The 21,022-nt window shown below is 38.1% G+C and overlaps 1 protein-coding gene across 6 annotated transcripts in view; it reads left to right on the top strand.

Annotated features, from left to right (window-relative positions):
* Positions 1–280: 280 nt before the first annotated feature.
* AGL (amylo-alpha-1, 6-glucosidase, 4-alpha-glucanotransferase) overlaps positions 281–21,022 on the top strand; it is a 73,153-nt gene continuing 52,411 nt past the window's right edge. Inside the window, exons 1-7 of one of the 6 annotated variants that reach the window (XM_001106354.5) lie at positions 281–631; positions 1,191–1,340; positions 9,906–10,116; positions 10,664–10,830; positions 13,215–13,418; positions 19,245–19,426; positions 19,603–19,714. In XM_001106354.5, coding sequence (XP_001106354.3) covers positions 1,259–1,340; positions 9,906–10,116; positions 10,664–10,830; positions 13,215–13,418; positions 19,245–19,426; positions 19,603–19,714 — 958 coding nt within the window. In that variant the 5' untranslated portion in view covers positions 281–631; positions 1,191–1,258. Of the gene's footprint in view, positions 1,116–1,190; positions 1,341–9,905; positions 10,117–10,663; positions 10,831–13,214; positions 13,419–19,244; positions 19,427–19,602; positions 19,715–21,022 lie in introns of all 6 variants that reach the window. The other 5 variants (XM_001106287.5, XM_001106421.5, XM_077952591.1 and 2 more) reach the window with 5 other exon arrangements.

Below are 21,022 nucleotides of genomic sequence, written 5' to 3'. Positions count from 1 at the left end.
AAGTCACCAGAAGCCAGTCGTTTGCCCCTCACCATTCAGCCCTTCCCACCAAAAAATCCTACTGTGCAGCTCCACCTAGCTCGCAGCCTGGTACCGCGGGATTTTCATGTGCAACTGTGAGCTCGCAGGTTGTTAAAGGAAGGCCGCACCTTGGTCGCCGCACCCTCCCCGTGGCAGGAGAAAACGCGGCTCCCGGCCTCGGCCGCAGCGGGTTCCAGGTCTCTGGGCCCGGAGCCGACTGAGACGGTGCGGTGACCACGCTCTCGCGAGACTAGCGGTCGGGGCGAGCGGGTCGAGCCTCCCGGAAATGGGCCAGCGGACTGGTCCGCTCCCACCTGGAGCGAGTGTGCGCACGGCCCGGTGGGGTCCCAGGTGTGCCCCGGACCCCGCGCGAGGCGGAGTCGCTGAGACGCCACTTGCTCCTCACCCAGCCTCCTCGGCCCTGCCCCAGCCGCCCGCCGCCCCTCCCTTTGCCCTTCAAGGTGCCCGGCCCTCCTTGGGCTGCGGCTTCTGTGCGCGGCTGGGCAGCCAGCCTTTCCCCTTCTGTTTCTCCTGGTCCCCTCCCCCGACCGTAGCACCAGAGTCGCGGGTCCTGCAGTGCCCCAGAAGTCGCACGTATAACTCTCTCGGCGTAAGTGCTAGGAATGCCGCTGGCCTCGCGGGGAAGCGCATTCTTTCTATCTATAGCTCGCTCTGTACATCTTCTGTCTACGGCAACTATTCCAGAGGCAACAACTGCTTCCCTCTGTTCTCATCTCCCCATTGGTGGCTGACGACCCGAATTTGGGAATGGGGAGATCGCCCACCTGTTATCTTTGAGCAGACTAATCTCTTGTAAGCTGAAGTGCCATTCGGAGTCTCCAGAGCCCTGTGGTTTGGGGTTGGGAATGTCCCCCTGACTTCAGGCTTTCCTGAATGTGTTGCTTTTCTCTGAGAATGCTCTAGGTTTTTAATTTTTTTAATTGTAAGAATCTATAATACAGCATTTTTATTTCGGTTTTATTCGTTGTGCTCAAAGGCAGGAAACAAGTATTAATTTGCCTTCTCGAATCTTATTAGTTATAAGATTCGTTCTCTTTCGTTGCTTTGCTAGGCATAAAACACACTTCGAACATGTAAGTGCCGCTGTCAGTTCTGGAGAGTTTAGGCAATAGTTATGTTCGATATTTTAATTCCTTTTTGTTTCATAGGGGTAACTCATTCGACTGTGGAGTTCTTTTAATTCTTCTGAAAGATTTCAAATCCTCCAGAAGCCAAAATGGGGCACAGTAAACAGATTCGAATTTTACTTCTGAACGAAATGGAGAAGCTGGAAAAGACCCTCTTCAGACTTGAACAAGGTCAGTAGCAAGTTGTTTGACTTGCTCATTTGCATCTTTTAAACTTTTAATTCATTGGCAGTCCTGTTAATTTTTTTAAAGGTTTAAGATAAATATTATTTCCAAGATCTAAAACTTGCTTTGTACAAAGATGGTGCTGTGTTCTTCATGTATCACTAATGAATGTTGATTTAAATTAAAACTATTTTATATCCCTCATGTTGAAGGATAAGGATAAAATAGCTCACTTTTCTCTGCATACTAATTCCCACTTAAGATTGAAGTTAAATATGTGATCAGAAGATTGACCATATCATTTCTAATAACATTTACTATTAAAACTTGATAAATTACTTCGTGTGTAATTTTGCTTTGGGTATGTGTGTAGTTTAGCCTTTATATAGCTCTGCCTCTTTTCCTTTGTTGAGCCTTTGAATTGACAAAATAGATTACAGCAAAAAGTATAGTAAACTATTGCTTATGTATATCAAAAACCTCTCAAATGTGGAGAAGGTAAAAACTGAAAATATTTTCTTACCAAATAAAAAGTGCAATAGCTCATCTGGTTATGTTGAAATATAGTTGATCTGTATTTAAAAGATCAAATTACTTTTCTACAAGACTAGTTAATAGATGTTTTATTTTCTTCACCTTTGTAATTTTTCAACATTGAAGAAGTGTAATATATGAAAAATGCAATCACCCTTATTAATGTACCAAATGGATGTTGATAGTCATAAACCCTTCGAAGGAATTTTTTAGTTTCCCTAATGTTTTAAGAGTTAAATTTTTGGGGGAAAAAATGTCACACATACAATGTGTTATCTTCATGCCAAATCCGTGTCTTTTTCCAACTTTGGCATTTAAAATCACTGAGTACCTACTCCATTTTTGGCTTTCCTGACTCTGCACTTTTCTGGTTTTGATTTTTTTTTTTTTCCCCCTACCCTGTTGCGTATTCTTGTCAACTTGGTGTCTCTTACTGGGCTCTCTTCCTTTCACTTTTTAATTAATTATGGGTATCTGCTAGGAATTCTTTCTTTTTCTGTTCTCCTTCAAAGAATTAGTTACACAGTCTCATGGCCTCAACTGTTGCCTCTCTGCTGACGACTCCTTTTGGAGGAAAGGCCTTGAGCTTGCTTCTTCTTGGAAGCTTTCAGTGTTTGATGACAAGGGTAGAGAGCCAGAATTCTCCTGGCTCTGCGGCTAACAAGCTGACTTGGGGCAAGTTACATTAATTCGGAGCGTTCATTTCTTTTTTTTTCTTTTCTCTTTTTCTGAAACAGGGTCTTACTCTCTTGCCCAAGCTGAGTGCTGTGGCATGATCACGGCTCACTATGGCCTCGACTTCCTAGGCTCAGGCAATTCTCCTGCCTCAGCCTCCCAAGTATCTGGTACGACAGGCATGCACCACTATGCCCAGCTAATTTTTTTTTTTTTTTTTTTTTTTTTTTTTTTTTTGTAGACTGGATCTCACTGTGTTGCCCAGGTTGATTTTGAACTCCTGGTCTCAAGCAACCCTCCCTCCTTGGCCTCTCAAAGTACTGGGATTACAAGCATAAGCCACCGGACGTGGCCCCAATTCTGAGCATTAATTTATTAGTGAAATGAAATTGGTAATGTCTGTTCTACCTTTCTAGGTTTTGAGACTCAAAATTAATAATACATGAATTTCTAGTGACAAAGCCCTAAATAAATATAAGGCATTTATATGAATCACTCCATGTATTCCCACCCTGGACCTTGGCTTCAACCTGATATTATGCAATAGAATAGCATTAGGATAGCTCAACTTGGATATGCTTAAATCTGGCATGTCCAAAAATATCCCCTCCCCATTCTCAATCCTTCTTTATTTCTCAGCTTCCCTGTTTATTTCGTGGCATCTCCATTTTTATAGTTCCCAGGGTAGAAACCTTATATTCTTCTTTGACGATTTCTTCTTTTTTCCTGCAGTCTCTTTTTAAGCTTGCAATTTCTTTCCAAATATCCCTGATTGCCTGTCTATTCTATATGGCTGAATATAGATGCCAGAATAATCTTATGCAGTCTCTTCCCTTTTTATTAAATGTATGTATAAAATCAAATTTAAATACTTCTGTCTGACTTCCAAGACATTCTGTAATGAGACTACACCTTCCTTAACCAAGATTGTATCTCATTATTCTCCATCATTAATGTTATAGATCTTTACAGTTGCCCAAGTCATCCCTATCAATTCCCTTCTCAGCAGCTTTTCTCATGCGTGTCCTTTTACCGCTGCTCCCATCCATGCTTCCTTTATATCTGTTAAATCCCATTTGACATCAGTCTATGTGTTGCCTAAGTTTCAACTTTCAGCTAGAATTCTACCTCCTTTGTGAAGTCTTTCCCTAATTTTTCACTGTCTGCTTCCTTTGACTTCCAACTACACAATGAGCACAGAACTATTAAGTGCTGAATAATGAAGCAGTGTCTAAAAGCTTGTTAGTCTTACAGTGTCAGACTAGGGTTTAAAATCTGTGAGAATTGATGAGGACAGGTGACTCACACTTGTAATCTCAGTGCTTTGGGAGGCTGAGGCTGGAGGATCACTTGAGGCCAGGAGTTCATGGTCATCTTGGACAACATAGTAAGACTTTATCTCTACAAAAAAAGAAACAAAATTAGCTGGGCATGATGGTGCTTGGCTGTGGTCCCCAGCAACTTAGGAGGGTGAGGCAGAAGGATCTCTTGAGCCCAGGAGTTAAAGGCTGTAGTGAGCTATGATCCCAACATTGCCCTCCAGCCTGGGTGACAGAGTGAGAATCTGTCTTTAAAAAACAAAAATAAAAGGCCTTGGTGCGGTGGCTCACACCTGTAATCCCAGCACTTTGGGAGGCCAAGGCAGGTGGGTCACCTGAAGTCAGGATTTCGAGACCATCCAACCTGGTCAACATGGTGAAGCCCCGTCTCTACTAAAAATACAAAAATTAGCCAGGTGTGGTAGCACATGCCTGTAATCCCATCTACTTGGAAGGCTGAGGCAGGAGAATCGCTTGAACCTGGGATGCAGAGGTTGCAGTGAGCCGAGATCACGCCATTGCACTCCAGCCTGGGCAACAAGAGCAAAACTCTGTCTTAAAAAATATATAAAGCAAAAAAAATAAAATAAAATAAAAATTCTGTGAGGATAAGGACAACCTTACAAATCTAGTGCAGTGTACAACAGTTAAATACTTGTTGATTTATTACTAAGACTCTAGTTAAAACTAGCAAAAATTATAAATTCAGCTAACTTATTTGAAGAGGGAAATGTGAAGAATTTATGAAAAAAGAATGATGTGGTTGACTTTATAACTCTGGTTAAAACCAGTAAATATGTCCAAATGTTATAAATGAGAATATGTCACCTATTTTTGCAGTAATGGTGTGATCATATTATTTTAGAAGATAATTTGAAATGTGAAAGATGAGTTGAAGAGAAGGGACATTGGAGACAAGAAGCATTGAGAAGGCTATTTTAAAAACACATCTGGTTAAAGAAAAGGGTTTAACAGTCTGAGTTGAAAAAGAGAGGACAAGGCCAGGCGCAGTAACTCACACCTGTAATCTTGGCACTTTAGGAGGCCAAGGCAGGCGGATCACCTGAGTTCAGGAGTTTGAGACCTGCCTGGCCAACATGGTGAAACTCTGTCTCTCCTAAAAATACAAAAATTAGCCGGGCATGGTGGTGGGTGCCTATAATCCCAGCTACTCAGGAGGCTGAGGCAGGAGAATCGCTGGAATCCAGGAGGCAGAGGTTGCAGTAAGCCGAGATCATGCCACTGCACTCCAGCCTGGGCAACAGAGCGAGACTCCGACTCAAAAAAAAAGAAAAGAAAAAGAGAGGACAAAGTATGAGTTATTTTAAAGTTCAGAGGACTTGGTAACCAATCAAATGTGAAGAAAAACTGGCAATTTTTGGCTCTTTCATATTTAATTGGTCACCAAAGCCCTCGTATTTGTTTCCTTCTCTCTTTTCTACAAGAAGGAATTCCTCCTCGTTTTTAAGACTGATATTTCTATAGATTCTTCCAATTCAGCAAGTACAAGACTAAATAATGATCTTTCCTAGACAAAATCATAGCTTTTTCTTTTATTTCCTATCTCATTTAGTGGTAGAATAATGAATAAAATCAGACCCGACACGGTGGCTTACTCCTGTAATACCGCACTTTGGGAGGCCGAGGTGGGTGGTTCACCTGAGATCAGGAGTTCAAGACCAGCCTGGGCAACATGGTGAAACCCCATCTCTACCAAAAATACAAAAATTAGCCGGGTGTGGTGACATGCGCCTGTAGTCCTAGCTATTCAGGAGGCTGAGGCAGGAGAATCACTTGAACCCAGGAGGCAGAGGTTGCAGAGAGCCAAGATCATGCCACTGTACTCTAGCCTGGGCAACAGAGCGAGACTCAGTCTCAAAAAAAAAAAAAAAAAAAAGAGTGAACAAAATAAGTACTTCCCAAATCTGAAATTCTTCCATCTTTTAAATAGGTTGATGAAATTTATAATTTTTACTATTTTTTAAAGAAAACATTTATACATAAAGGTTCTTTGATTAGATTGAGTTTCTATAAATTGAGTGGAGGGGAAAAGATAGAACATATTTATTTACAATAATAGTTTAATCCCTCATCATGCTAGTTGCCTACAAGAGAGATATGGCTAATACAAGTAAAGTATCCTAGCATTAGTATGAGGAATAAGATAGCCACACCATGTACTGCTATGACCTCAGCTAATTTTAACAAACTTAGTCATGGAATCTGACCTACTCTAGGTCCTCTGATGTTTCATTTACTGTATATAAAAATTTTAGTTTCAGTGATTTGCATTAGAGGTCTACAGAGTGGCTGTGTATCCCTCGGGGTATGTGCTGATATATCTATTGGGCTACAGAAGGAAAATGTAACATCTATCCCTCCCTCCCTCCCTCCCTTCCTTCTTTCCTTCCTTCCTTCCTTCCTTCCTTCCTTCCTTCTTCCCTTTCTTTTATTTTCTTTCTACCTATTTTAGTTTTTCAGTCTGTGTTAACAACATTGAATTATGTTAATATATGAATTACACTCTCAGTTTGTATGTCAGGTAAGTTATGAACAAAAAAGGCATACTCAGAAGATAACGTAGAGGTTATAGGTCTGGAAGGGGTTGACAATCACACCCTCATTTGTTTGCAGTATGTTGCCATGAATTGCACTTTTACTTAAGCTAGGTTAAGTAGCTTTACAGGTTATATTATCTTAAATAACGGAGTCTCTATATTACTTCATAAGGAGAAGTAGAGTAACCAAGAATAGTTCTTTTACCTCACAGAAGTGATCAAACTTAAAAGATGAGTTAGAAAGTGTTTGAGATTTGTCCTTTTCAGGAATAGCAAGTAGTCTTAGATAGTATGATACTTAGAAAATATTTTCAGAAAAAATAAAAACTTAACTCTTTGATGTAAACATGAGTGAGAAAGTTAAGTGCTTTTTTGAAGGAAATTGATGCGGCGGAGCAGAGTTTGGCACATATTTTCCTGTAAAAGTTCAGATCGCAAATCTTTGTAGCTCTTCAGGCAATGCATTCCCTATTGCAGCGACTCGACTCCTATTGTAGCAGGAAAGCAGCCATAGGCAAACATACATGAATGGATGTAGCTGTGTTCCAGTAAAACTTCATTTACAGAAATGGGGATTGGGCTGGATATACTTTGCCAGCCCTTGCTATAGCGAAAGCATTTTGAATATATATTTTTAGAAATGCTTCTTCCATCATTGTATGATTTTACCCAAAATAAACAGAACTTGAAATCTTTGAATCACTTTATTATAAAATATTAAAATCAAGACTTTTTAAGGTAATGAAATTTATTTAGTTACATTGTTTTCACTGAGAGATATTATCAGTATTAATTTTTAGTGAGAACTAAATAAAGTATATTATTTATTTCATTTATATCTTATCTCATTAAGTTAACTTTTGTGTTTGGTAATTTACATAATCTATTAGAACATATATATTATAGAAATAAAGGACTTAGTTTGGGAATTATTGGGGTTTTTTCCTGAAGGTAGAGCACTGATCCAAATACTATTTTGGAGATTTTAGATGAGTTTTAACCTTTGCACTGCAAATTCTCTGAATCCTTGTGTAATTGTAAAAACAATATTTGTATAAACTTAATGGGGACAGGTTGTACACATATACCCAGACAGCTAATCTCTGCTATTTGTACTTGTTCAAAATGACACTATTTCTCCTAATGATAAATTTAGTCATTCTTGTGAGATGTAAATGTTTATGCTTCTCAGTCACTAAATATTTTAGTTCATGTTTTAATTCTTTGTGTAATTATTTCTTAGTCTATCCCTTCATAATTGTAACTCTAATTTTAGAATGATTTCCCCAATTATAAAATTATGAAAATGTATAAAAAGCATTTTTACTGTGTTTTGTTTTTAAAAAATTAGGATTATACTATCTAAACAATGTTGTAACCTGCCTTTTTCCCCTATTTGTAGTAGTAGTATGGTATACGTACTCTACCTCCCTGCCTACTGCCACGTTTCAGCCATGCTTTTTTCCAGAAGATATTTTAAAAGCTCTACATAAATATGTAAAATGTAACAAAATAAAATAAATTAAAAGTAGTTATTATTATTGCTTTTTTTAATGGAGTCTTACTGTGTCACCCATGCTGGAGTGCAGTCGCGCGATCTTGGCTCACTGCAACCTCTGCCTCCTGGGTTGAAGCAATTCTCCTGCCTCAGCCTCCTAAGTAGCTGGGATTACAGGTGGACACCACCATACCCAGCTATTTTTGCATTGTTAGTAGAGACAGGGTTTTGCCATGTTGGTCAGGCTGGTCTCAAACTTCTGACCTCAGGTGATCCTCCTGCCTCGGCCTCCCAGAGTGTTGGGATTACAGGCGTGAGCTATTGTATCTGGCCAAATATCTTTTGATAACATGATTTGTAATGGCTTTATACTATGCCAACTTGTAGATTTACCATAATTTATTTAATCATTGCGAATCATTAGATATTTAGGTTGTTGTCAGTTTATTTAATTTCAATAAATGAGGCTGTGATAAATATCTTTATACATAATCGCTGTTTATATCACTGATACTTTTCTCAAAAAATGTATATAAAATTCCTAGATCAAAAAATATAAACATTCTTAATATATTAATGCCAAATTATATTATAGAAAAAGTACATGTAGTTGCTTAGAGAAGAAATTCTTAGTTTCATTATACAGCATTCTCTTAGTGTCTCTTACTGAAGTATTTTCTTCACAGAAAATATTCCTGTTAGTATATCCTCTTTTATTACTTTGTTGGATGTTTAATAAATCAAGGATTATAAATTATAAATAATATATATTAAATATATAAAAGTTTTTTTCCTCTCAAAGAAATTCCTTAGATACTAAAGATTTTACTCAGTGGAACTAAACTTCCCTGCCTCATCAGTTATTATTGCCCATTACTAATTGAAAGTTATATTCATGTTTAACATTTATATGTATTATATTTCTAATAGACTTGACCATAGTATTTTCATATTCTAATAATTGTAAAGGAAGTTTAAAGTCTGCTTTAAACCAACCAAAACGTTTCTTTCACAGTACAGTTTTAACTGTAATGTGCTTATTTGTTTTCTCTTATGGCAAAATACTTGCAGCACAATGCACAAGTCTAAGGTATGTTTTTTAAAAAATAACCTAACTTGGGCAAAAGTAGAAGTAAATGCATTGGCTCTCAGGATTACAAGAACAGCTTTAAGAACTAAACCATGAAGCATAGGGATATAAGCAGTAGTGTGTTGGAGGTGCTTATGCTGGCTCACAAGAGCTGATTGTGCACATCCCTTCCCACTTCCACGTTCAATGTTGTCATGTTGGTAGCTTAAGATTGTCCACGTCAGGATTATTTCCACCAGAAAGTCAGCAAACACTCCAAGTCAGAGGTTCCCACCACCCTAGTCAGTTGCTAAATCTTTATTAGCACATCACTGGACTTGAGCAGACATCAATCAGGTTCAGTTGCCTTCAGAACTCCTGTTAGAATCCTGAATTCTGCCTCTATAGAGGTTGACTTCTGTCAGTGAAGACTAGCTTTCTCAGTATAGTGAGATAATTGTCCCATGGCAGCTCCCAAGTTTTACATACTATCACATACTTTCTGACACCATAGAGAAACCAGCTTTCTCTGTTGCAGTTAGAAAAATACTAGAGAAGGCCTCTCCTCAGATGCCCACCATTGGGTACTTAATTCAGGGTTGAGGATGGGGGATCATGGTAAATGGGGTTGTATAAAAATTTGCACATCCCAGAGTTGCTATGTGAATGGGATTGAGTTTCCAGGGGAAGGAGAAAGAGACATTACAGAGCAGACAGCTCTATGATGTTTACTATACTTGCTAAAATATGAAATTCAGCTAAATTGGAATACAAAGTAGTGCCAAAACAGCATTAGGTTTGTGGAGTTATGTTAAACATAATTGAAAAATCAAGGTTTTTTTAAATAAAACATGTATTTTTTCAATCATGGTAATTTAAGTCCTACAATGAGTTTATTAAAATGTGCTTTTTATTTAGGGTTTGAACTACAGTTCCGATTAGGCCCAACTTTACAGGGAAAAGCAGTTACCGTGTTTACAAATTACCCATTTCCTGGAGAAACATTTAATAGACAAAAATTCCGTTCTCTGGATTGGGAAAATCCAACAGAAAGAGAAGATGATTCTGATAAATACTGTAAACTTAATCTGCAACAATCTGGTTCATTTCAGTATTATTTCCTTCAAGGGTAAGTCAGGTGTTTTGTTTGTGAGAAAAAAAAAGTTAATTTATTCTGTAATTTGAAGTTACCTAACTTGTAAATGTTACTGTATGAACCATGGCAGTGCAATTTTTACAATGCTTCCTTGAGATGCAAATGGAATATTCTTTGATTTCTAGGAGGTAATTGTATGGCCCATTGCAGAGCTAAAGTATCATGTAAATGTATTTTAAGTAACATCTTAAAAACTGTAGTCATTTCATGCAATCTGATTATAGGTTGCTGTTTATTTGCATGCCGTTGTTATTACTGATAGGTTTTAGTATACTTATTTTTCATGAAACCAACATTATTGGATATTTTGTGTATTATACATGTAATTATGTAGATTGTGAAAGGGTAAAAGTAGCTTTTCCATTAAGTTTTGTTGCAACTTTTAAAATGATTTTATGTGCTTAGAAATAAATATATTTTATTTGGGACAATTAACCTTTTAGTTAGAGTGAGACTATATTATATGAGGATTATTTTTCTATCAATGACTGAAAAGTTTTTGTTTTGTTTTTTCCCTTAGAAATGAGAAAAGTGGTGGAGGTTACATAGTTGTGGACCCCATTTTACGTGTTGGTGCTGATAATCATATGCTACCCTTGGACTGTGTTACTCTTCAGACATTTTTAGCTAAGTGTTTGGGACCTTTTGATGAATGGGAAAGCAGACTTAGGGTTGCAAAAGAATCAGGTAATGTCAGCTTGCTTTTTCTTATTTAAAAAAATAAATGTAATTATCCTCTGTGATACAGATTTCAAAAGTTTTGTGTATTAGTTCATTCTCTCATTGCTATAAAGAACTACCTGAGACTGGGTAATTGATAAAGAAAAGAGGTTTGACTCACAGTTCTGCAGGCTGTACAGGAAGCATGGCTGGAAAGGCCTCAAGAAACTTACAGTCATGGCAGAAGGCAGAGGGGAAGCAGGCACGTCTTACATGGCTGGAGAAGGAGGAAGAGAACAAAACAGGAGGTCCTACATGCTTTTTTTTTTTTTTTTTTTTTTTTGAGATGGAGTCTCGCTCTGTCGCCCAGGCTGGAGTGCAGTGGCCAGATCTCAGCTCACTGCAAGCTCCGCCTCCCGGGTTCACGCCCTTCTCCTGCCTCAGCCTCCCGAGTAGCTGGGATTACAGGCGCCCGCCACCTCGCCCGGCTAGTTTTTTTGTATTTTGTAGTAGAGACGGGGTTTCACCGTGTTAGCCAGGATGGTCTCGATCTCCTGACCTTGTGATCCGCCCGTCTCGGCCTCCCAACGTGCTGGGATTACAGGCTTGAGCCACCGCGCCCGGCCTCCTACATGCTTTTAAACAACCAGATCTTGTGAAAACTCACTCACTATCATGAGAACGAGGGGGAAATCCACCAGCTTTCTCTCACCAGGCCCTTCCTGCAACACTGGGGATTACAATTTGAAGTGAGATTTGGGCAGGGACACAAATCCAAACCATATCTTTTTGCCTCTACGTTTAATTTTGTTTCTTATTATATTTGGTAATATAAGTAGATAGAACCATATTTAAAAAAAAATTTTTTTTTTTTTTTGAGATGGAGTCTTGCCCTGTCACCTAGGCTGGAGTGCAATGGCGTGATCTTGGCTCACTGCAACCTCCATTTCCTGGGTTCAAATGATTCTCCCGCCTCAGCCTCCTGAGTAGCTGGGATTACAGGTGCCCACCGCCAAGCCCAGCTCATTTTTGTATTTTTAGTAGAGACGGGGTTTCACCATGTTGGCCAGGCTGATCTCAAACTTCTGACCTCGTGATCCACCTGCCTCGGCCTCCCAAAGTGCTGGGATTATAGACATGAACCACTGCACCCAGCCCATATTAAATTTTTGATACTTAACCATTTTTAACCTATAAAAATGGCAAATTTTGTGGTTCATCTTAAGAAATGAAAGAACTCCATAATGAAATAATTATCATTTCTAGGACTTTACCATATAAAAATCAGAAGTAAGCTATTGAAAAGTGAAGGAAAATGTGTTATCATTATATATCATTTTAATTCAACAAGCATTGCTTAACCATCTTTTATGTAGAAGATGTATGCTATCATCCATATCAAGAGCAAAATGAAACTTAAGTTGTATTTTGCTCTTAAGCAAAGGGCAAGATTAATTTTTTCTTTTCTTTGTTTTTGTTTTTTTTGTTTTGTTTTGTTTTGTTTTGTTTTGAGACAGGGTCTGACTCTGTCACCCAGGCTGGAGTGCAGTGGTGCAATCTCAGCTCACTGCAGCCTCCTGGGTTCAAGTAATTCCTGTGTTGCAGCCTCCCTAGTAGCTGGGATTACAGGCATGCACCACCACGCCTGGCTAATTTTTGTATTTTTAGTAGAGATGGGGTTTCACCATGTTGCCCAGGCTGGTCTCAAACTTCTGACCTCAAGTGATATGCCCACCTCAGCTTCCCAAGGTGCTGGGATTACAGGCATGAACCACCGTGCCCAGCCATATATATATATTTTAAGACAAGGTCTCACTCTGTCACCCAGACTGGAGTGCAGTGGCCTGATCTATTTTTTGTAGAGACAAAAGTCGCACTGTGTTGCCCAGGCTGGTCTTGAATTCCTGGGCTCAAGCAGTCCTCTTGCCTTGGCCTCCCAAAGTGCTGGAATTACAGGTGCAAGCCACTGCACCTGATCTCAATTTTAATTTTCTGCTTTTAAATTGAATAATATATGAAGAAAGGAATGAGAAGTTCACTGACATAACTAAAACAATACAAGTACTATGGAACATTAAAAGTAGCTGAAAGACATATGTTGATATACTCGTAGAGGATAGATTTACTACACGTAAGTATATACATTTTCTAATAGGCAGTATGTGTGAATTTTTTCAAATATTACCTCATTATCTCTGTCTTGTATATAAGGACACTGATATCTTGAAAGATTTAAATAAACTTGCTTAAAGTCTGTTAAACTCTTGGTATTGGAACCCAAGTGTTTGACTTCTTTTTTAGTAGCATGCTTGCCTTGCTATTTATAATTAAGAAAGTTTAAATTTATATTTTCTTCATTTTAGGCTGGTTTTGTTTGTTTGTTTTTACAGTGGTTTTTATCTGTTTTGCAGGCTACAACATGATTCATTTTACCCCATTGCAGACTCTTGGACTATCTAGGTCATCCTACTCCCTTGCCAATCAGTTAGAATTAAATCCTGACTTTTCAAGACCTAATAGAAAGTATACCTGGAATGATGTTGGACAGCTAGTGGAAAAATTAAAAAAGGAATGGAATATTATTTGTATTACTGATGTTGTCTACAATCATACTGGTATGAGCTTCATTGACTGCCTTTATTTTGATGAGAATTTATACACACACACATACACACACAAACAGGAGAAGGGAAGGGAGGAAAGAAAGGGAAAGGAAAGGGGCTAACATAAATTTTAAAAACACAAATGATGATTAGGTGTCCTTCCATTTAAAAAATTAGTATTTTTCCTTTCAAAGAAAACATTCTTAATTGAGGATAAAGTCAATATATAAGTATCTTGCGTCTGATGTTTATAAATACAGGAGAGTGATCATAGAAGGAACATAATGATCACATATTTCAACTTAGAGTACAGTAGTCCCCCCTTATTCACAGTTTTGCTTTCTGAGGTTTCAGTTACCTGCAGTCAGTCACATTTCAAAAATATTGAATAATTCCAGAAATAAGCAATTCGTAAGTTTTAATTTTCATGCTGTTTTAAGTAACATGATGAACTCTCATGCCATCCTGCTCTCTCCCACCTGGATTGTGACTCATCCCTTTGTCCAGTGCATCCATGCTGTAAACACTACCTGCCCACGAGTCACTTAATAGCCTGCTCAGTTATCAGATCAAAAAAACAAAATATCAAAAAATATATATGTAGGGTTTGATACTATCTATAGTTTAACACATTGACTTGGAGTCTTGGAAGGTATCCTTTAAGGATAAGAGGGGACTACTCTGTTAATACTTTCTCAAGTAACACATGGATCCTATATTAGCAGGAGCTCTAGTACTGTAGTGCTATAGCATATATTAAAAAACTAAATGACTTCTATTATTTGGAGAGAAACTTATTAGTAAACTCTCAGAAGGTGTATCTGGAAATTATGTCTTCTACATGTTAAAAGAGCTTATTAAAGTTAGTCTGTTTTGGTTCCCAAGATTCCTTAGTGATATATAATTCTATTAAAATATATCAGATTTTTCCAGCTAGCGATCCTTGAGGAAATGGTTCCTCACCTCACCTGTCAGAGGAGCTGAGCCTGGCCTGGCCTAGCCTGACAAGGCCTGGCCTAGCCTGACAAAGCCTGGCCATGAGCAGCTTTGGGTTTAACCCAGTTTACCTTACAAATGTTATCTTGGATGTATGCTACAATGTAGAAAAGTTTGGAAAACACTGTTTTGCATATGTAAAGAACAAGAATTCTAGTTGGTACAAACATTTAAAAGATATAATCTGCTGTTTCATAAAACAGTTCTCCAAGTAACCATAGGAACTATGAAGATATTTAAAAGCTTATATATCTGGTTCATCAATATAAATAAAAATCTCTAATCATAATGGCAAAGTTAGGTAAAGAAATAGGTACATTCTAAAATTTGGTGTTTCTGCATGTACCTAGAAACCAAGCCTCCAATTCTACAATGAAAACTTTGCAATACCCAAGAACTCAGTATTCTTCACGTGAATATTTGACATTATTAAGCCAGGTGTTGTCGCTTGCACCTGTAATCCCAGCTACTTGAGAGGCTGAAGTGCGAGGATCACTTGAGGCCAGGAGTTTGAAACCAGCCTTAGCAACATAATGAGACCCCATCTCTTACAAAATAATGTAAAAAAATTAAAGGAAAATTTGACAGTCTTGATAATCACTTTGAGATCTGTAATATTATTGAAATCAAATTTATCAAACCACATAATGGCATTTTATGAGTTACAAATTGTATGAGTTAGGATATGGCTTAAGCAGCTGTAACAGAAAAATATAGGGACTAACAGCTAAAATTGTATTTATTTCTTACTAAAAGATTAAATAGGCATTCCTGGACTAGAATGGTAGTTCAGTGGTGATAGGGAACTAATTTCTCTCATGTTGCTCAGCAGTCTCCAACACTTTGCTTCAAATTCTTAGTCAGATATGGCTATTCCAGCTCCTGCTACCACATTCTCCCCAGTGGAAATGGGGAAAGGGCAGGCCTGTCTTTTCGGGTATGATATGATATATATTACCGTGTTCACATTGCGTCACAGGAATTTGTCTCTTGCCATACCTACCTTAAAGGAGACCTGCAATGTAGTCTTGAATTTGTCAGCTATGTGTAAAGTTGAACCTTGGGAATTTTATTACTAAAGAAAGAATGGGAGAATAAAATTGAGTACAGCAGCAGTCTCTGCCACAAACTATATTTCTGAGACATTTGAGAGGTTCTATGCAACGTACAAGAAGTAAACCTTGCCACAGCCTTACTTGAAAAGTGTTGCAAATCATAATATCCTTTCTGTGAAACAAGTTTTCTTTTAAAAAAAAAAGTATTATCTAGCAGAATTCAGCCTCCAGAATGGTTATGTGAAGTCTTCACACACTTTATGCAGTGAAACAACCCTAACTGGTGAAAATTATTTGAAGACAATCACTTAAATCCCCTGGAAATTGTCCTATGGACATTTAGCATATGGAGAAACATACGAAAATCTATTACATCTTTTTTTTTTTTTTTTTTTTTTGAGACGGAGTCTCGCTCTGTCGCCCAGGCTGGAGTGCAGTGGCCAGATCTCAGCTCACTGCAAGCTCCGCCTCCCAGGTTCACACCATTCTCCTGCCTCAGCCTCCCGAGTAGCTGGGACTACAGGCGCCCACCACCTCGCCCGGCTAGTTTTTTGTATTTTTTAGTAGAGACGGGGTTTCATCGTGTTAGCCAGGATGGTCTCGATCTCCTGACCTCGTGATCCACCCGTCTCGGCCTCCCAAAGTGCTGGGATTACAGGCTTGAGCCACCGCGCCCGGCGAAAATCTATTACATCTTAATAAGAACAAGTATCCTTGGTGATTGAACCAAGACCTGCTCCATTATCTTACACAGATGCCTCTGTTATGGAAGCTCTATCACAGGCGCACCACTCCTGGTAGGTGTGGTCAAGAGGAGACATTCTCTCCTCCCAACTTCCAGCCTGGGGTTACAGTTTCACCCTAAGAGGCACAGTCTATGAGTGTTTCTAATTCTCCCTGCCGGCCCTGTCTTGCAGAAGTTCTTTTTTTTTTCTCTTTTTTTTTTTTTTTTTTTGAGATAGAGTCTCCTTCTGTCACCCAGGCTGGAGTGCAGTGGTACAATCTCAGCTCACTGCAGCCTCCACCTCCCAGGTTCAAGTGATTCTCATGCCTCAGCCTCCCGAGTAGTTGGTATTACAGGTATGAGCCACCACGCCTGGCTAATTTTTATATTTTTAGTAGAGATGGAGTCCTGTCATATTGGCCAGGTTTGTCTCAAACTCCTGACCTCAGGTGATCCACCCCGCCTTGGCTTCCCAAAGTGCTGGGATTACAGGGGTGAGCCACCGCACCCGGCCATGTTGCAGAAGTTCTATTCCAAGTAGGTAGGTGGAGAAAAATCTCCCTTTCTCCACCCAGCCCCTACTTGCAGAGCTGACATCCTTTCCCAGATGTAGCAGGCCAAGAACACTGGGAACCCAGTTGCCCTGGAAAAGGTCTTGGTTCAAATGCCAAGAATGTTTCTCCTTATGCTGAATGCCCTAGGATAATTTCCAGGGACTAAATGATTGTTTTTAAAATATTTTCACCAGTCAGATTGTTTTGCTGGGGACAGTGTTTGTTGAGTTTCTTCCTGTATCACTCCAAAAGTCCACATTTATTTTTTAATGTTGATGTGTGTTAAAATATAGTTTGGAGTTTGACTCTTCTTTCATGTAGAATTAGAAAAAAATATTTTCACTACCTGTTGTTTAGAATTCTTTCATTTTACAGTTGATTTTTGTTTCAAAATATTGAGAAAAGAAACAGTTTTAGGATTTTGCTATTTTAAAAATTGGGGATGGATGGAGTGGCTCACACCAGTAATCCCAGCACTTTGGGAGGCCGTGGCGGATGGGTCACCTGAGGTCATGAATTCGAGACCTGCCTGGACAATATGGTGAAAACCCATCTCTACTAAAAATACAAAAATTAGCCGGGCATGGTGCTGGGTGCCCGTAATCCCAGCTACTCCAGAGGATGAGGCAGAAGAATCACTTGAACCAAAGAGGTGGAGGTTACAGTGAGCCGAGATTGTGCCACTGTACTCCAGCCTGGGTGACAAAGCAAGACTCTGTCTCAAAAAAAAAAGAAAAATTTAAATTAGCAGGGTGTGTTGGCATACACTTGTCGTCCTGACTACTTGGGAGGCTGAGGCAGGAGGATCACTTGAGCTCAAGGCTGCAGTGAGCTATGGTTGCACCACTGCACTCCTGCACTCCTGGGTGACAGAGAAAGACCCTGTCTCAAAACTAAATGAATGAATGAGGGCAGCATTGGTATTTATTCTCTTTTTTTTTTGAGACAGGGTCTCATTCTATATGTCACCCAGGCTGTAGTGCAGTGGTACCATCTCAGTTCACTGCAGCCTCCACTTATTGGGCTCAAGCAGCCCTCCCACCTTAACCTCCTGAGTAGCTGGGACTTTAGGCACATGCCACCATGCTGAGCTAATTTTTAAAAGATTTTGTAGAGATGAGGTCTCACTATGTTGCCCAGGCTGTCTCCAGCTCCTGGGCTCAAGTGATACTCCCTCCTCGACCTCCCAAAGTGCTGGGATTACAGGCGTGAGCCAGCGCACCTAGCCCCAGTGTTTATTCTTTATAAGTGAAAATCCTATTTGGATATAAGTTATTACTACATTTTGTGTTTTTGAAAAATACCTTGAATTTCAATGATTGTGTTGATGAATCTCGGAGGAACTATCTTGATGCAAGTTTTGAGAATTACCAGTTTAACTTTTATTACAACTTCTCTGCTCCTTACATAGCCTCTCTTCATCTGAGTGTTTATTATGGGTATGAATAAATACTAAGTAAATAAATGATTTAATAAACAAATGACTGAAACTAGAAATAATAATGATTGTAAAATTATATAAGAGTGCTCAGCTGAGTGAATGAAGCATGAACACGTTCATCTCAGCAGCAGAGCAATGCGGTTAAGATTGCACATTCTGAAAAAGGACTTGGCCAAGTTAATTCCTGACTGTATGACTTGGGCTGAGTTACTTAACTCTCCATGCTTCAGTTCCTCATTTGTTAAGAGAACTTAACAGTACATCCTAATTTGTGTGGTAGGAAGTGAGGAATAATAAATTGGCGTATTTAACTGCTTAGAACAATTTCTGGTATGTGGTAAATATTCAGTAATTGTTACTACTTTTTGTTTTATGTACATTAATCACTCATGCTCTTCAATATGAATTCAGGGATAATTAGTCCATTTTAAAGATCAAACAAATTCCATGTAACTTTCTTTTTTTATTTTAAAATTAAAACAAATTATCTTTTTTAAATAAGTAGATACAGGGTTTCACTTTGTTGCCCAAGCTGGTCTTGAACTCCTGCAGGCTATCCTACTTCCACTCCCACAAAGTGCTGGGGTTGAGCCACCATGCCTGGCCAAAACAAATTATCTTCAATGCTGTAAATATTTGGAATACTTTGCCAAACTCTTGATTCTGATTCTGAACTGTAAGCTAGATTCATATTCCTTGAGCATATTTCTTTTAGCACTTTCTCAGCCTCGCTTTTATCCAACTTATCAAAACAACATATTTCATTAATGCTTTAGGATTAGCCATACAAAAGTATTACCTATGAGAGAGTTGCTTTTTGTTGCATCGGATTTTCTAAGCAGAATTAAAGTTTAAAAAAAAAAAAAAAGTATGGTGAAGCGAATGATAGGATACCATAACCAAAGAAAAAATGTTTCCTATAACAGTATCATTGTAAAATATTGATATCTAATATAGAAAAAAATGAGTGGTGGTAGATGTTTCTATTTTATTTCACCTCTAAACTTAACATAGATACAGTTTCAATTTAATTATGAGATACTCCTTTGTGTCTCCTTTTTCCTTCAGCTGCTAATAGTAAATGGATCCAGGAACATCCAGAATGTGCCTATAATCTTGTGAATTCTCCACACTTAAAACCTGCCTGGGTTTTAGACAGAGCACTTTGGCATTTTTCCTGTGATGTTGCAGAAGGGAAATACAAAGAAAAGGGAATACCTGCTTTGATTGAAAATGATCACCATATGAATGTCAGTATGTACAGAGGAGTATCACACTAAAACAGAAAAAATTTCTAAAGTACACATTAAATATATGTTTGAAAATTACTTACAATCTGTATTTTAATATGATAAACAGTATTTGGTTAAATGATTTGAAATAAATATATGTATATATGTGTTTTTTAACTATTGACATTTTTCAGTCCATCCGAAAAATGATTTGGGAGGATATTTTTCCAAAGCTTAAACTCTGGGAATTTTTCCAAGTAGACGTCAACAAAGCAGTTGAGCAATTTAGAAGACTTCTTACACAAGGTAAAGGATATATGCTAGAATGTTCCTATCAATTTTAAGAAATTTAATATTATAAAGGGAAAACTCTCTTGCGTAATGTCATTATTAAATATGTCATTGTATGATATTTGTGTTATTGTTGATATTATAAAACTGTGATTCTGTAAGCTGAGAGTTAGCAGAGACATCTAAAGGGCACGTCATAATAACACATAACACAATTATTTCCCCTGGGTACTGTATCTTACTGTTAGTTCCATAGAATGCTCAGAATTCTGTAGAACCCAGTATATAGTTATTAAATGTATGAATGGGAAGTAGGTAGAACAGGTTATTTCAACTGAGAATGGCTTGAAACAAGTTTTGAAACTGAGAGATGTGATAGTCTCCTGTTGTCTATAGTAAGAATCTTAACTGACATAGAGGGGCTTCCAGCTGATTTTCCCCACTATTAAGGCCACCTAACCACTAGTGATACTGAAGCCAGATATTGGTGAGATAACAAAAGGTAACGAAGTGAGTCTTCTGTTAAGGACATAACTAATCAAGAAAGTAATGTGCCCCCAACAAAATAGGGTAGGAAAAAATAGGTGAAATGAGAAAGTAGGGTTTGTAGGAGACAAATTAGAAAGGATTATTAAGAGCTATCTGCATTTCATGTAGGACAGCCTAGCAGTGAGGATTTGGAGAAGATCTTAAAATAAATATTTTTTTCTCTTCCAGAAAACAGAACTAGAGTAGGACTCAGAAATAGTGCCTTTGAAATAGAATGAGCTCTAGGATCCTCAGTCAGCTTCATATATCAACTTTTGCAATTGTGTAACACCTTAGTACAGGAATTTTTAATATTAACCTTTTTCCTGTTTCATTTTACTAAAGGGCCTCTGTCTTCCCTTCCCCCAGTAAGCTGTATTATTTACATGAAATAATATGTGCTCATTATAAAGAGAAAAAGCCCAATAGTTCGAATGTGTAAGAAAATAGAATGTATGACCTCCTCTCTCCCAAAACCCACATCTCAGCTACTACATATTGTTTCTTGTATTTAAGACTCTTCTTGAAAAAAATTCAATTTGATATATAATTGTATGTAATTCTATATATGGTATGTGTATAAGTTTTATATTTATATTATTTTTACACATGCAAATAAGACTAGAACATAAACCGTCAACAACTTGTTCTTTTAGTTGACAATATAAATTTATAGCTAATTATTTCTTTTAACCTCTGTATAGCAATATGCTGTTTTTAAAGTACTTGAATTTATTTAGCCTTTTTGATAGGTTGTTTCCAGATTTTTCATTTTTCATTCATTCATTCAATGCA

Source organism: Macaca mulatta, chromosome 1 (assembly GCF_049350105.2).
Source record: "Macaca mulatta isolate MMU2019108-1 chromosome 1, T2T-MMU8v2.0, whole genome shotgun sequence".
Taxonomy (NCBI): Eukaryota; Metazoa; Chordata; class Mammalia; order Primates; family Cercopithecidae; genus Macaca; species Macaca mulatta.
This window is presented reverse-complemented; position numbering and strand designations above follow the sequence as displayed.